Below are 17355 nucleotides of genomic sequence, written 5' to 3'. Positions count from 1 at the left end.
TCAAGTTCAAAAGGCAGTATCCCTGCTCAACATGATAAAGTCTTACTGTAGTCAGTTTCAAACACATATCAGTTCCCCGACAAATCAGATAACATGTAACCAACAATACATACACTTCACATGAACGGGTGGAGATGGTGGCGTGTATGCCTTGCACTTCCATATTCAGACAGTAGAGGGCACTATAATGTAACAATCTCTCTGTCAGGAGCCATGACGTTGTCAGAGAAGCTAACACTGTTAGCTTGGTTAATATGACTTGGGGCATGGAACAACATGATTGGTTACTCCCTGTAATGTCAGAATGACAGACCGGGCTGAGCAGAAGGTCATGGACTCTAATTATGCAGAATATAACCTTATTGGCCCGCTTAATGTGTCTGAAACATCCTGTCCCTCTGTGCTTTTCTGCCCCAAGTTTTATTTTTTTCTTTTATTTGTAGGGCTGGAGGACTTCTGAAGCAGCATTTAGACCTTGTGACACTAAAAATCCACTGAAACATGAATTTGTTTTAGTAGAGCCAGGGTGACAGACAGATGCTAACGGCTGATGCTAACCAGCTAAACAGACTGGGTGGAGCAAGGAGCTGGTCTGGAGTCGAAGGGCCGTGTCCTGTATGCACTACAGCTGGTCATTTAAGGCGTCTGCTGTGTCCTAGCAGGAAGGATCTTTAGCCAGAGAGAGGGAGAGAGGGAGAGAGAGAGAGAGAGAGCGCAGACGGAGGTGGGGGGGCAGATGGAGACAGACAGAGCGAGGGGCTGACGTCAGTGTTTCTCTGGCTCCTTGTCCCACATGCATTTTTAAAGAGCAGCTCTGCTTCCTGCTGCTACTGCTGCTGCATGCCAATTACAGGAAGAGACAGTGACTCACAGGAAGTGAACATAACGGTGGCCCACGAGGGGCAATAAAGCACAACGTATCTGGCTGCTGCCTTTGGCGATGATGAAAGGGGAGTTCTCGAGGAAACGCTTTCACATCTGAGAAAGTGGAGGTGAAGGGCAACCTGGCACCGACAGACAGTCTGAAGTGCACTTCAAGGCCCGGGTCAGCTCACTCGCAACTTTACAAATTCAAATTTTAAAATGCACATGCTATCTATTAGCAATTATTTCCATTAAATACAGAATATTTGAACCTTGTGAAGGCGATCCGCCTCCTAAAACTGCCAACCCCAACCCTAGTGCGTTCATACCATGAGAGGACACTCCCAACCCTCAAATGAGCACATAACAAACAAAACAATGCATTTTATTCAGAACAGACTTTTGTTTTTCTATTCAAGTTCCTTCAATCTCTTGCCGTATCCAAACAATTTCTGCACACCCATGCACAACCATTCAATTTCTAGCTTTTGTGGGCAATTTTGAACTGGCTGGTTCTGAAAATTATGGGCTTTTGGCCAAATGATGTTTTCACCTGTGCATAGACACTGCACCCGTAATCTGTTCATCTGTGTGTACATCAAAGCCCTGGAGGCCCCTCTGTGAAGAACTGCAAAGAAAATGATTGCCAGCTGCGTGTGGCCAGAGTGCCGGCATTGTGCTGAAATTTCCATGTTTAAAATGGGGCACACATGCGTCACTCTGGCATTCAAGCACGCCGCTCTTTCCCCGGCTCCTGCTGACACACAGCAACGGGAGAGCAGGCTACCAGAGGCCATTTTTAGACAGCATCTGCGGTCACTTTTCCTGCTTCACGAGTGCAGCACAGAAACCGTTTCCTCACGTGATTTATTTCCCCGTTTATCCCACGACCAGGACGAGGCGAAAAGGTGAAACTGGGAGGAGTGAGTACAGGACCGGATCCAGCATGGCACCTGGGAGATCTGCGGCACACCAGCTGGAGCTGCAATAACCGTCTGATATGTATGTGTGTGTGTGTGTGTGTATATGTGTATTTGCTTTTTTTTGCATGTGAATGTGTGTGTTTGCACAGCACACAAGCAATACAGATGACACCCCTGCTGCAGATGGAGAGGCTTATTTGACAACAACGAGAGAGTGGAAAAAACAGGAAAATAAAACTTAAAAAAAAAAAAAAAAACAGAACATGCAAAATAAAACCAGGAAGTAATGCAACACAACACAACTACTACTTTGCAAATGTGAGAGCTCTGAAGAAGTGCTTGTTGGAGTGACTGACATAAAACATATGGCGTTCTGACAAGGAGGAGGATGCAAACGCTGTGCTGGCGCCGGCTCGCTCCGGTAGCACCCGCTCTGCTTTAAATTCCAGGGGAAGCACCCACTCACAGGCGTCGGTGCCGGTGCGAGCTCGCCCAGTGCAGGCGGATGGATGCGGAGGGCTGGGCGTGGGCTAAAGCTCAGCTGCAGGTTATCGCAGCTCACTATTAAGGCAGCACTTATTCAGAGCTCCAGGGACTGATGAAAGAAAGCTTTAAAAGGAGCAAACCTGATTGGCTGGTGCTGTTGCTGCGTAGGGGACACTTGTGGCAGGAGTTGTTGCTGCAGAGACAGTAGCAGGCGTAGCACTGTACATCATTGGGACTTTTTTTTTTTTTGGAGGGTGGGAGAGGGGAGGTGGGGGAAAGGGAAGAGGGAGGAGGAGGAGGAGGTGGGGGAGGTGGAAGCAATGGACAGGTAGGTGGAGCATTATGATAACCATGGCAACAGTTGTGGTGTGTGTGTTTTTCGACGGTATCATTTGTAGTTGTTGTTGTTGTTGTTGTTGTAGTTGTTGTTGTTGTTGTTGGTGGTGGTGGTGGATGTTACAGAGAGCCAGCAAGCCATCGTTAGGGTTACACCGGCAGATGGCATGCAACCATTCACAATGCAAAGCGAGGAAGGAAGAAAGAAATAGAAAGAAAGAAAGAAAGAAAGAAAGAAAAGGAAAGAAAGAAAGAAAGGAAGGAAGGAAGAGAGAAAGACAGAAAGAAGAAGAGAGCATGGGAGAAAAAAATAACAAAAAACAAAGAGGAGAGAAGCTGATTACAATCACAAGTAAGGAAATTTTGATGGAAAATCAGTTTGCTGTTTTTCCCAGAGAAGTTCAGGGGTGCAAGATACCGATTTTAATGAATCGATGAAATTTTGGACAGCGGGGATGGGAATTCTGACATTTTTGCTGGCTTCCAATTGAAATCTATCTACTGTAGTCTAGCCAGCGAGTCAGTAGGAAGACAGCGAAAACATATGTGACAGGCAGCTCTTTTATTGTGTGTGCTAAAAATATGCAACTCTGTCGAGCTGAGACAACAGAGTTGACTTCGTGCACTTTAAATTTACTTCTATTCAGCATTTCTGCGGTGGATTAGTGCAACACCTGCAGATTACCTGGCAGTGATTTAGCCATTCCCATCCCTTGGTTAGCAGAGACAAATGCTCTAGCAAGGTGGTTCGAATTATTTCTCTGGGAAACTGATTTTAATTTCCTGATCAACACAGCATAGCAAACAGACAATATCTAGCCTATAGCTGAAGGACAGATAAACTCAGGAGTACAGTCTGCAGTATTCTGACCACACTGATCACATTTTAATCATTAAAACACTGCCAAGTAGCAAGGAAAAAAAGGTAAACAGGGAAACAAGAATCAGGGCCCAACTGAAGGTCAACTCTTTCAGGTGATACAAAATGGACATGAAATGTAGCCGTGATTCATATCAGTGTCAGCTTAACTGGACAGAAATGGACAAATTTGGAAAACTGAATTTCTCAAAGCACATTTTTAAACCTTTTCATCACAGATTCAAGCAAGCGATGACCTTTTGTGTCACCTGCAAGGGCTGCGGATGTTGCCCACTCATCCCACACCAAACCCCCCGCCCCGTCTATATCAAAGAGTGTGTGAGAGAACAAGGGAAGGTCAGGACCTACCAAGACTGCTAGCAGGTGTCATGCACAAGACTGACCCTGTGTGGCCATGCAGTGGAGAGAGAGACAGGGAGAGAGGGAGAGAGAAAGAGATGGGTTAATTGAGAGGGAGGAGAACAACAAGGTTAGACAAGACAAAAAAGCCGGAGAATTCACTGTTAAAACCAACATGCTCTGTTGAAAAGGTTCACAAGCTTAGCTGCTACTGTTACAGCCATGCGGTCAGCCACTGGAACGTCAGCAGAGGACTTTTGCACAGTATTAGTGGTACAATGTTGTTTTTCACAGCAGCCAAATCAAACACGGAGGAAACCGAGGTATTAAATTTGAGACCAGGTGCAACTCAAGTTTGCTGGCTATTGGTCAGAGATACATAAAGAAATGATGTATAATCAATCACTAGGCTTCTGTATGCTTTATCATTAGCCATTTCACGGTTCACTCACATTTTGCAAATTCCACTGCATATATTTTCTTTCAAATGTGGCCTGATCCACTAGCAGCCAAACTCAACTTTTAACACTTAACTGGTTTAAAAAAAAAAAAAAAAAAAAAAGAGGCAAAGATTCTGAACGCATCTCAAAAATTTGTACATGTATCACTTTCATAACATTTCCAGGCCTGGAAAAACACAAATTTATTTCCTATAGTTTTTCCAGGTCTCCGAGGCCATGAGACAACCTGCACTTAGATGGCTACAAGTAGTACATTTGTGTATATGGATAAGAAAATATACAACTGATCTTGAGCAATACATGGATTTTGATTGTACAGAACAGTCATGTCTATTGTAAATGAGTCATTTCCAGAAATAGAGAAGGCTAAGTGGGGAGTGTAACAGACGTGGCAGAAGTTAGAGGCTGTAAGTTGAAGAGGTTATAGAGCCAAACAGCAGCATCATGCAATGTCAGCACAACAATCTGCACAGGCTTCCCACCTGATCTGGGCCGAATAATATTCACAAATGGTTCACGGCATTTGTTTTTACCTTGGTTAGAAACACAGATGGGTGGGGTTTACTGCATCCAAAAAAGAATCAAAACAGGTAAGCTGCCCTTCGTCCCACACTCTCATGAGATTGCCTAACATTTTTGGTGCTAACTTTTTATGTGCAGGGGGAAATCCCACCCATCTGGCACCTCAAGCACATTAAAACAAGCACAAGGAAATTATTTGCAAACACGACTTTGACCTAGGGCTGCTTCCCACACAGAGAGAGGGAGGGACGGGTGGAGGGAGGAATGAGCGGAGGACCTGGAGGGGCTGTCAGGCATCAAACACCACAGAGAGAGGAAAAGAGGAAGTAGAGAGATGAGGGAGTGAGAGATTGGAGCCTCATCCTCGTGACTCAACATGGCCAGAGGCTAATGCATTAGCTGCAGTTAACTCATTTAGTAGCTAACCCGAGGGGGCCTAAGCCACTGTTAGTCTGTATGCGTGAAATAGACAGCGAGAGCGTTTTGTTTGGGGGGTGGACCTGAATTAATCTGGGAAAAATTGGAGCAAATTCACATTTTTAAATTGGAATTTTTTTCCAATATATGTGCCTGTCAAGAGAGATTAAAAGGCTGACTTTGCTCACAAAATGAGCCATTATTTCCTCCAAAGGATTAGAGTGCTTCTTGACTTTCTGTTGCACACAATCTGCCTTTTTCCTTTTATTCTTGGGTGAACTCCAGGTGTATCATACTGAGGTGACACTATATCAGCCAAAAACTATCGTCTTTAATCCCTCTGATCAAAGCTCATTTGTCCCTCGACGCTGGCCTTCCACCTGGCAGCAATTATATGTTTACATAGGCAGGCGCTAGATCAAAGTTTAGGGGTGGCATGCTGAATAGCTGAAACATTATCACGCACGATCACAACAGAGCTCCCTCTGTGCGTTACTCAAATTAATTTCCTCTCGGAGGAAAAGATAGGGCACTGGGAAAAAAATAGATTCGACCCATAAACTAAAAACAATTCGCGAGAGGTTCTCTCACATAGGGATGAGAAACTCCAAATACCCCTCCGCATACTTTCCTGAGATTAATTTGTGGGAACAGGCGGTTAGGCTGAGCACATTCAGTGTGTTTGTGCGTGTTATGTGTCTGTGCATGTGTGCATACAAGTGTGCCTATGTGTCTGCAGGTGTGTGCCATGTATACTGGGTGCATGTCCTTACCTGTGGGAAAGAAAGCGGGCTGCTGGAGCTGTGCGTTGGCCAGAGCCTGCTGATAGTGCAAAACACTGGGGTTGAACAGGGAACTCGCCCCGTTGCTCTTCTCAAGTGCTGGTCTCTTTGGTAGGGGCTGGAGGACGCCGTGGGGGAACGCCTGGCCGGGCAGACACACACAACACAGGGAGAGGAGATTTTAACTGTACATGACTCAAGCTAACAGTGACACTTTTAAAAATCTGTTACTTGACTATGCACAGCACAACAAGGTAAAAAATGGCAACTTACTGTAACTATCACAAGGACAATGAGAAACTACACCATAGCAAGGCAATCATCAACAATACATTTAGGAAAATAGTGTGATAGCTGGAGTTAATTTAACATTACGTTGTAGTTGTTAATTAAATCACTGTACAGTAGACTAATATCCATAACTGGTGATTATAAATGGTGTAGAAGATATTTTACAGTGTCTTACAGGGTTTCACAAAACAAAAGAGCCAACTTAAATTTTGTGAGTGGCTACAGTACAATTAAAGAAGCTACATGCAAAGCAAAAGGTGAAAGGTCAAAGTACCAGGTCTACAGTTGCCTCGAGGGGTCGCTTCATTGCTTTGGCAGTCGACTGAGTCTTTAATTAGCAGGCAGCGAGCACATGATGGCAGTGGGCCAATGGGATTCAAGCGTATTAACATACAGGTAACAGCAAGCAGAGGTGCGTCATGGGGGACAGCATTGCATTGTGGATAGGTGAGAAGGAAAAAAACAAAAACAAAAATAATCTGAATGCAAGTATACCACATACAAAACAATAGGCATGCACATAAACAAAAAATTGTTTTGTTTTGTTTACTTTAAAGAAACATTGCTACTTTTTGAATTAGTACAAAAGCAAAAAAGCATCTACATTAACCTTTGGTTAAAAAAAAGCAAGATTCTATGATGTATTCAAAACTACTGGGAAAGCACTTAGTAGTAATGTAAACTACTTCTGAACAAGAAAATCAACTCTTTTAACATCTACGCAACAACAAAATGTAGAAGGCTAAACACAAGTGATACTGACTACAGATAATGAGCTGAATCCTTACATGAGATCTGAACAGAGATCACTGCTCTCTGCAGATTTCAGAGTCAGATATTCAGCCAAAACTACAGTCTTTTACACACACACAGTGCTAATTACAGTGCTCTTTGGGAAGTCTTTTTTTTTTTTTTTTTTTTTAAGAAGCACTTGATGGTGTGAGGTGGTTTTGGGCCTGTTCAAAAACAAAAAAAGCCTGAGAAGTGACTTGAACAACCACGACAGACTGGGATGTGAGTGACCTGCGACCAAAAGCCCCTCCGATTATTTAACCCTGCCCTCACAACTGGCAGGACGGACAGGATCTGCTTGTGTTGGCAGGTTTGAGCTACAGATAAACTTGGAAGAGACTGATGAGGTGCTGTCACCATTTTGGCAGCTACAAGATGTAGCCCAACATTTTAGCAATCACATCCTTGTCTGTAGTGGCGTTGATTCACAACATAGCATCTCTTCTAGTGCTTGAAATAAGTGGCAAAAAATCGTCAAACCAATACTGCATCATGAGGGAATGTGACTTGTTAGTGTGATCAATGAACTCAGGGAGGTGATTAAATGTGAGGTGACAATATCTCAGAGTTAAATCACAGAATGTGGAGCTCTGTTTATTCTTATATTGCTTCTTGATGCAACTAACAGGTAAGTATTTTTTTTTTTATTCTAGCAATTAATACACAAATATTTGTGGGTGTACTCTTACTACCAAGTTTCGCAGGGTCATGTGAAGTATTATCATAAAATGTTAGGTGATAATTTAAGTTTCTAGTTATGATTTTATTATTAATTTATTAAGAACTACAGAGTGAAACATTGGATGGCATCGCTGAAATAAAAAAAAAAAAACGATGACAAACGTGACGTGCACAGCATGTAAGGAATCCATGCACAAGCCTCTTGCTTTATGTATGTGGATTTTCTAGTAGTATGAAATAGTATCCTACTAAGGAGCAACAATGTTAACAGTGTTAACAGACTGAAACGTTACGGTTAGTTAAAATGGGAGATGGTCTATTAAACTGACATGAAAAGCAAAGATGACTGCATTCAACTTGCAATGAGGAAGAAGATAACAGCATGGCAGGCAACACATAATGTGGCACAGTAACACAACATTATATTAACACTAGGACCTTCTCACTGCCATATCAGTTAATATGTAAGCTTATCTACAATAAACCTCACTCTGGGGGAAATCCCATTTGTTTTAGATTAAAAAAAAAAAGCAAAAGTGAGTTATGGATAGTGATGCTATCGGTTTTGCAGCAGTATGGTGTTCTGTTTTTATGGGGCTTTACTTTAATAAAAGTACTTTAGTGTAGGCTAAGCGCCGAGAGAAAATTGGTTTAAAGGTGCTGACTAAACAACTCCTAAGGTTAACCCTCCTCACCTCTAGCACAGCTCATAACCGTTTAATGGGAAACTGAGAACTGGGTCATAAACTAGATAAATTGGGTCATATGAGAAACAAAGAAGGTGTATGAAGAATGGGAGTGTGAGGACAGTGCACTAGTGAAGTTGGCAAACTTTTACTTTGTGCGTCGTTTACCTCGTGTGGATGTTTTTTCAAGAAGATTTTCAGAGTTTCAGATTTTCATCGGTACTCTTTGTACCTTTAAGACAAAGGCAGCATCAGGTTACAGTGTCCCGGGGTCTCAGGCTTTCTTTTACCGACTCATATTCCATTTTGCTGTTGTTTTCCTGTTTTTGTGCTTTTGTGCTCTGATTGTGATCATGCGCGCGGATAAAGAACTAACCTGTGTTTTCAGTCACTTTGTCAACCGCACTGTGGACTTGTGGAGGAAGGACAGGGAGAGCAAGCAGCGATGGAGCAAGCCGATGAGAGGTGTGTGCAACGCGAAAAGCATGCCCATGCCATGGGGGGAAAAGTCAGTCAGCAACACTGGCGCAGTAAAAGGCGTGTGAGTGCAGCAGCCAAACCACCATTCAAAAGAAGCCACTCAGAGCCTGGGGGAGGGTGGGGCGCAGCCAAGACACACCAACTACTGCCAGATTCTTCTGTCTGTCTTTCTGACAGCCTGTCTTTCCATCTACCTGTCTATCTGTCTGTCTCACTCTTGTTTCCATCTAAAAGGCAAAGGAGGGTAAACCCCACCCGTGATGTTACCTCAGCCACCCTCTCATCCATCTCTCTGATTCAATTTGCACTGATCTGCAGAGAGCCGCACTTATCATTGAGAGCAGGGGTGTGTGTGTGTGTGTGTGTGTGTGTGTGTGCGTGTGTGCGTGTGTGCTTCTGTGTGTGTGGAGGGCGAGCCAGCACATTGTCTTTGTATGAACCAAGGGCATTGGAAAATAAAAAGGGGACTGCAGCGACATAATAACAGATTGTTGTGGTGGCATTATACTGATGCGTTTAGGTCGCACTAAACCCTGTTTATTGTATACAAAGGCCTCACTTTGGGATGAGTATTGTTAGTGAATTGTATACGGGAGTTCACTAGAATAAACTAGCAAAGGTGGGTATGTTTTATACAGTAATAAAGCAGTGCTCCACATTTTATGTTACTGTGGTGTCAACAAATACAGCATGTTATATTTTGTACATATTTTTACCAAAATAATTTTATAATCATATCCTGTGTGTTCACTGAGCCTATGTGCAGCAAGGAGCTGTATCAAATGGATATTACCATTGACTGGTACAAAGATGCTCAAATTTGACATCCAAATTGTAACTTAACTGCAAGATAGAGCCACAGTAACAGATTGCACCACAGTGAAGGACAGTCTGTGTTTTGCAGAGTCAGGTAGAAGTATCACGACTATTGGATAGTGGCATCTTTGTACCAGAACATCTACACTATTGTGTATCTTCATTAGAGTGTGAATGAAAATACTGTACATAGTTAGTGTGTTTTCTTTTCCACTAAAACCTCCAATAAGAACACATCTGTTCATTTACTGCAATAAAAGCTTCCCAGACTATTATAAGAAAAATGCTAGGGTTTACTGGAGGTTTCATGGTCAACTAGCCTTGCTGTCCCATCCAGAACACACAAGCTACATTCTGAAAAACGAGCACTCATGCGATCTGGATGGTTACCACCAAGACAAGGCATTTGTGTGTGAGTGTGTTTCCTTGCTCTAGCACTCGGTGTGGGCAGTAGGTACTGTAGGGAGGCTGCGGTGCTGCGTTCTCACCATAGCTGCAGCTGCGGCTGCGGCTTGCGCAGCCACGGCCGTCTGGTTGGCCTGATGCTGGGCTGCCTTGATCTTGGCCTGCAGGTGGGCTGGGGGGTGAAAGTACTTGCACTTCTCGCGGGAGCAGCGGCTCTTGATGTAGTCCATGCAGACGGTGACTGTGTTGTCGCTGGTGTCGATCATGGGGCTGTCGCTGGGGTGGGCAAAGCGGCAGTCGGTCTCGCCACGAGCGCAGTTACCCCGCTGGAACTCACGGCAAACCTGGGACAAGTCAGATGGACAGACGGACGGACGGGCACAAACAACGACAAACAGACACACAAATGTACCAAGCAAAAAAGAAACCACAGACGCCAACACAGACACACACACACACACACACACACACACACACACATACACGAAGAGTGAGTGCTACTCTTACACAAGTTTCAGTACAAGTCAGGACACAATTAGAGTTTCTACTTCAGGAGCAAATTTCTCTTCTGCTGGCAACTAGCTTAGGCAAAGTTTCAGAACTTTGAATACGTATTTGAATAATACATGGATAGCAGGCCAACAAGCCTTTCAATCACCATGTAACCAAAATAGCCCGGTGTGCCAAACCCAAATGATTCTGGAACCACTGAACCAGTTAGTGTTCATCTGCTCAGAGTCATGGGCGTAAGCACAGGAGGACCTGCTTGTCACTTGCAATCTGGGACTGAGATGCTACAAGCGTGCCTGTGTGCAACACATACACACACACACACACACTTAGTGTGTTCACATACCCCTAAACACACAATAAAGCACACATACACATATAAGACATAATATAGGTGCGCACACACACACACACACACACACACACACACACACACACACACACACACACACACACACCACACACACACACACACACTGGCTCTGTGTGGGAGTGTGTACGTGTCTCAGAGGGATACTGTTTCATCAGAGCCAACTTCGCTCAGTTGCTAAGTGATAGCACTCCCAGAGAAAAACACATACAGGCACACACCTACGCATCACCTCCAGGTCTTCGGGAGATTATTGTTTATCTTCATAAATGTAGTGGAAAAAAACTACCCTTTATACACTCTTTCACAATTACTGAGCCATTCTCATTCAGAGGAGACGTGTTTTGCCCAGGGGCAGATGGAGATAAGTTGAAGTTGTTGTAATTGCCCCACTCTAGCAGTCTAGCAAATACCACAGTAGACATGGAGCAAAATTGAAATTGAAGTCACTGTAGTCAAATGCTGTGTCTATTTTGGGAGGCTCATGTTTCTGGTACATGTCGTGGAAGTCTTAATCACTCCTGTAAGGGATAACGCATCAACAGGCGTGATACACGATTTTCCAGGATAATGCTGAGGTAAAGAGCTGCCCGACAGTGACAAGTGGTGACACCTCAAAGCAAATCATCCTGCTCGTACCACGTCTGTTTTTCAAAGATAAAACTGACTTGATCCATCTTGCATGAGAATGATATGATTTTTTGTCTTTGTTCCCAAAATAAATAGCTAGATCTACAGACACAAAACTTGTTTGCTTGCTCCAATCTTAATGTAATGAAGGCATTTGATGGTATAAATTACTTATACGTTTTAGTTAATGCAGTTACAAATATCACATGGATTTTTTTTAACAAGTGAGAAAATCATTGGCAATATGTGCGATGTAAATGTGCTTTGCAAATGAAATGGGATACTCACATAAGCCTAAAGCATCAATTCAGGTCTTGATATAAGCCAATTTGTTGGAGAGTCATCGAAGAAATCTGTTCAAAGGTCAGAGATGCGCTCTAGCTACGCCGAGAATTCCCATAAAGCCGTGCTTTACTGCTTGCTACGCCAACTCTTGTGGTAACTAGGGAGCGAGTTTTACATTTTGTTATATTGCTCTTCCTGCTTTTTATTGTGTGTATGCATACTACGCTGGAGAAAACTTTTCAGACTCTACACATGTATTGTCAATTACTGTATAAAAATTGTAATACCCATGAGGACAATCTTCATGGTAATTAGGGGTTTTCTGCTGCTGCAAACACTGCTCAGTAGCACCTGGTACCTATTACGCAAGTGTCCCATAATCACAGTCAAGAACGCCCTCCCAGGTATTATTACTACTGCTGTAATGATACTTAGCAATGATACTCGGGGCTCTAAGAAAACATCAGCTGTGAGGGGCTGTCAAGCTCGTCTTGTCTTAAGGGAAGAGCTGTGACTGGGTGGGTCACCTCTAGCTTGTCGGTGCGCAGCAGCTTCTGACTGGAGGAGGAGCCGGTGGTCACAGAGACAGGCGGGCTGCCGGGGACGATGACAGGTGTGCTGGGCAGGATGTCAGTGGGCACCAGGCCCATGCTGTGAGACATGGGAGTCAGGTAGGGTGTGTAGCTCAAGCCTGCACTGGAGCCCAGGCCCTGGCTGACTGGGAATGTCTGCTGTGGATGGACAGGAGAGAGAGAGTCAGTTTCTTTAGCATATTTTTCAATTGAAAAATGACTGTAATATTTTAGATTGCCTATGGTAGCATAACAATTCCTTGTATCCTTGTATGTCTTGAATAGGGGATGGGTGAGAGGAGAGAGCTGGGAAATAGAGAAAGAGAAGGAAGAGATGGTGAAAGGACAAAGCCAAAGTGATGGATTGTTGGATGGACAGCAGGAAGTGGTAGCTGAAATGCAGTCGTAGGGAGAGGAGATGGAGAAGAGGGAGAGATGTAAGAGGAAAGAGACAAAAGGTGATGGATGGAATGACCGTGGGAAGTGAGGAGATGGGGTTAGAAAGATGATAGAGAAAAGTAGTCAGGCTGGGACAGGTGCAGGCTTCAGAGAAGTAGAGAAGTAAAAAAAACAGGTATAAAGAAACAAAAACTATGGGGACATGAAGATAAGATAGAGAGCAGGGACAAGGTGCGAGAGAGAGAGAGAGATAGAGAGAGAGAGGAAAAAATTGGGGATTTTTTTTTAACCTTTATTTATCCTGGGCAGGTTTGCTGAGCATGCATGTTCTTTTTCAGCAACGCCCTGCTGTATAGTGATGCGGTTAAAACACATTCACACCTGGCAGCTGCCCAGTATTACCACATTGTACTGCTGGCTGCTGAGCAACCAACTCCAAGAGAATCATTAGGGAATTAGGTGCTTTGCTCAAGGGCATCTCAATACTTGTTATGGGAAGTGGAAAGTGGGACAGCAGGTGGGGTAATATGAAAAGAGATGGATGGGACAGGACACATTACAAATATATAACTAATAGAAACCAGTATCAATGTAACAGACTTCTCATATTTTCCCAGTGAATCACTCCTTCCATGTCACTCAAAGTTGGCACACTGTGAGAAACGGTGCTGGCATGCAGGCTAAATGCACTCCAAGCAAAACTTGCAAGTTGGTGCAACATTTTGCACCAATTTTCAAAGTAAATCAATGGTGTAAAACGCAATGTTGTGCATGTTACACTTCATACATCAAAAGACCATGAAATATGAAATAACTTTGATGACTTTTTAACCTGATACAACTTGTTGAGTTGATTTGTTTTAACAGGAATCCATCCCAACTTTTCACAGTGTATCACAACAATAGTTCACTGCTGTTTTCCTATTGAGTCACACTGCATTGCCACAGTCAATTCCCACAGCAGCAAGTCCCCTACTAACCACAGGTTGCATGGTAGTGCCAGGGATCATGAACTGCATCTGTTGAGCCAACATGGCGGCTGCTGTCTTCTGCTGGATCAGGTTGTTTCGCCCGTTAATCTCCAGCTGGGTCTTCAGGTGAGCTGGCGGGTGGAGATATTTGCAGTTCTCTCGCGTGCATCGGCCCTGGGTCAAAACAGAAGGTCGACAACAAAGAGAGAGAGAGAGAGAAAAGGGGACAAAGAGAGAGAGAGAGAGAGGAAGGAAACAAGAAACAAACTCATTAACAGTCGTTTTTGAAAACCTGAAGTCTCTGATCAACAGAATGAAGGTTAGAGGCCGCAGACAAACAGCAGACAGCTATCTTGTGATAATGAACCTGACTATGAATAGGCTCTGTCTCTGCCTGAGGATGGGCCAGATATCCAGACATTGACTGTGACACAGACTCCAAAACATCAATTGCTTTAGGGCAGCATGTATATTCATAATTATGGAGTGTGAACATGGAAAATGATGTGAGCTACAAATCGAGGAGGGCCTGTGTTGGCCCATTGGGGCAAGTAGCTAGCTTGCCCTCAGCTCTGACTTGAAACACTGATATAAAAGATAAATAAATAATTATCTCTAACATTAGCACGGGCTGGCTCAATAGCTAGCAAGCTCCAACCATGCCCTGCCTGTTATGTTGACACACTTAACCGGCTGGTATTCATTGTAGAAATGGAGAAGAGAGAGGCACTCAAAGGCCACGGGTCTTGCTCTGGCGTTAGCAGTGTTTTGCTAACTAGCCATCTGCAGCACCACTGCATCTGTGTGGCTTTTCAATGCACACGTCATCCAGTTGTCTACGTGGAAATGCAAATGTGGGGTCAGTGGGGTCAGGCTTACAGAGGCTCTGGTGGATGGAGGCAATTACACTGTCAGCCCAGAGGCTAATGGCAAACACACAATAATCCAATATGGATTTCTTCTTGCCGGCACTTATTGTGAGGAGGGTGGGTGGAGGACAGGGGAGAGGTCAGGAGGGAGTGACAAAGCGAAGGGCACAGTGGAGCGGTGAAAAGGAAATGGATGCAGTGGAGGAGAAGTGGGCGGATGGGAGCTGCATCAAATAGTACAGAGAGGATAAAACAGGAGAGAACAAAGGAGAATAAAGGTAGAAAGGAGAACAAGAAGTGGAGGGAAGCACCAGGAAAAATGCGAGGGAGGGCAGAGAGCGGAGCTAAACATGATTCAGTCCTAGTCTGCTGCCTTGTCCAAACACCTCTCACGTCCATGCAGAGGGATGAGAGCACAGGGGCGGCAGTACAAGACATAACACAGTGGCCTGATTAGTGATGTATCATTTCCCTGGTCACATGAGGAAATAGGACAGCTCTGTCCTCGTGGTGGTGGAGCTCGACTGAGCACAGTTACTCAAGCACTGCACTCTGATGCCATTTCTAGGTATTTTGATGGGCGCTGAAACAAGCAGACCGTCAGATAACAAATCTCCAGGCTGAGGCTGGCTGTCTCCCTCTGCCAGACATATTCATAGCATGTACGCTAATGTGAGCAGTCTGGTGGGTGCAACGACCCGTACTGCATTAAACAGGGTGGGCGGGACACCAGCAGGGTGGTGTAGTGAATAGAGACACACGCGTTCAAGCAGAACACCCAGGTTCAAGGCCCTTTTTTGGCAAGCATCAGCCCAGCTGAAGTGCCTCTGAGCAACAACCTGAATCACTTCCAGCTCCTGCGGTGCTGTAGCAGAGCCTGAGCTTTGGAGGGCACAAGCAGAGAGAAAATGCCCCTACAGGAATCAACAAAGTATTACATTATTTCTCTTACTTCTTCATCCTCATTAATTAGCACATAACTGATGGATCCTGATGCAAATGAGAAAAAGCATGATTAATTATTTCTTGAAAGCCCAGACTGTCATTCACACTGCTATGAGATGCCTAGTGCTCATGTTATAGACTATATAGACATCCATGTTGGACAAGAAGCTTATTTTTCCATGTCAGCCATGCAGGCAAACACAGGCAGAACTTTTAATCAAATCAAGGCTCAACCTATAAGCCCGCCTTCCGGTGTAAACAGAAGTGTTGAGTCTCATCAACGTGAAAATAAATACTGATACCAAGCTGTTCTTCTTTCATGACTGATATTAAAGACAACCTGCAGAGCTTCAAACACAATATAGGTATTTTTATAATTAATTTTCTTTCAGCTTGTTTGAAGCCCAGCTGAGTTTTGCCACAGGGGATAATATTAAGTCTATAGATTTAAGGGGTTTCTTTGTATTATTTTCTTTTAATATTCAAAACATCAGCAGAAATGTTAATTAGCTTGGTTCTGTTTTTTCTTTGTATCTAACACACATGCACAGAAACCTAATTGCAGCTTGGTAAAGATGAAGGGCAGGACTCAGACAGGACTGAGCTCCACACCTTGGTGTCAACACTGTGGCAAGCCATCCTGCTTCTCAGTATGCACACACACACACACACACACACACACACACAAAATCACACCTGCCTACACACATAGACCAAATCACACCTCTCAACAAAACATGCACATAAGCATCACAACGTCCCACACACACACACACACACGGGCGCAGGCACACATGCACGCAGACGCACTGACTGTCTCCCTCTCTCTCACTTTCTCTCTCTCTCTCTCACACACACACACACACACACACACATACACACACATACACATACAGAACTCTGTTTAGCACCATCCAAACCAGAGGAACGATGGCAGCACTGTGCCTTGCAACTAAAAACCTCAGAGGTGTAAAAACTAATCAGAGCCTTTTGCGCTGATACTATGGTGGCCAAGGGGTATGTGTGTGTGTGTGTGTGTGTGTGTGTGTGTGTGTGTGTGTTTGTGCAAGTGTTTAAATATGTGTGTCAGAGAGAATGTGTGGGAAGGTGTCACTGTGCAAGTGTGTGCAACAGAGAGAACGTGTGGGCGGGTGTGACTCTGTGTGTGTGTGTGAGCGTGTGTGTGTGTGTGTGTGGGTGGGTGAGAGTGTGTGAGATTCGGTGCTGAAGCTGAGGTCTGGACAGCGTCCCAAACGAAGACTGAGCCCTGCAGAGTAGCAGGGCCCGGTAGCAGGGCTCAGTCTTCACGCAGCGTCACCATGACACCCCACAGAGCTCACAGACACACACACAGACCTAAAAAATACACATGCTTGCAACAACACATATGGACACAAATACTCCCGGGCGCACATGTCAACATTCATGCACACACTCACCGCTCACTTAATCCATCAGTTATGTGGACTTGCCACATAAAGTGAAGCCATTACCTCTTGGTTTGTTCCCTATTGGTATAATCTATAGCCTGTGAGTGATACATGCTTTCTGCAGTGGCTCATCATTATTCCCCATTTGAGGTGATGAGGTAAGTGGTGGTGAAGCTACTTGGGAGCCTGTTTCATTACACACAAGTGCCGTCG

The 17355-nt window shown here is 44.3% G+C and overlaps 1 protein-coding gene across 9 annotated transcripts in view; it reads right to left on the bottom strand.

Annotated features, from left to right (window-relative positions):
• Positions 1 to 17355, bottom strand: part of LOC115371867 (muscleblind-like protein 2a) — a 57516-nt gene that overhangs the window by 5821 nt on the left and 34340 nt on the right. For 3 of the 9 annotated variants that reach the window (XM_030069449.1, XM_030069439.1, XM_030069458.1), the window contains exons 3-8: positions 13908 to 14072; positions 12484 to 12687; positions 10245 to 10505; positions 6576 to 6629; positions 6002 to 6152; positions 3838 to 3873 (exon numbers count right to left, since the gene is read on the bottom strand). In XM_030069449.1, coding sequence (XP_029925309.1) covers positions 3838 to 3873; positions 6002 to 6152; positions 6576 to 6629; positions 10245 to 10505; positions 12484 to 12687; positions 13908 to 14072 — 871 coding nt within the window. Of the gene's footprint in view, positions 1 to 2413; positions 2509 to 3837; positions 3874 to 6001; positions 6153 to 6575; positions 6630 to 10244; positions 10506 to 12483; positions 12688 to 13907; positions 14073 to 17355 lie in introns of all 9 variants that reach the window. The other 6 variants (XM_030069491.1, XM_030069465.1, XM_030069509.1 and 3 more) reach the window with 6 other exon arrangements.

Source organism: Myripristis murdjan, chromosome 2 (assembly GCF_902150065.1).
Source record: "Myripristis murdjan chromosome 2, fMyrMur1.1, whole genome shotgun sequence".
Lineage (NCBI taxonomy): Eukaryota > Metazoa > Chordata > Actinopteri > Holocentriformes > Holocentridae > Myripristis > Myripristis murdjan.
The sequence above is the reverse complement of the archived record's forward strand: the minus strand, read 5'-3'. Positions and strand labels throughout refer to the sequence as shown.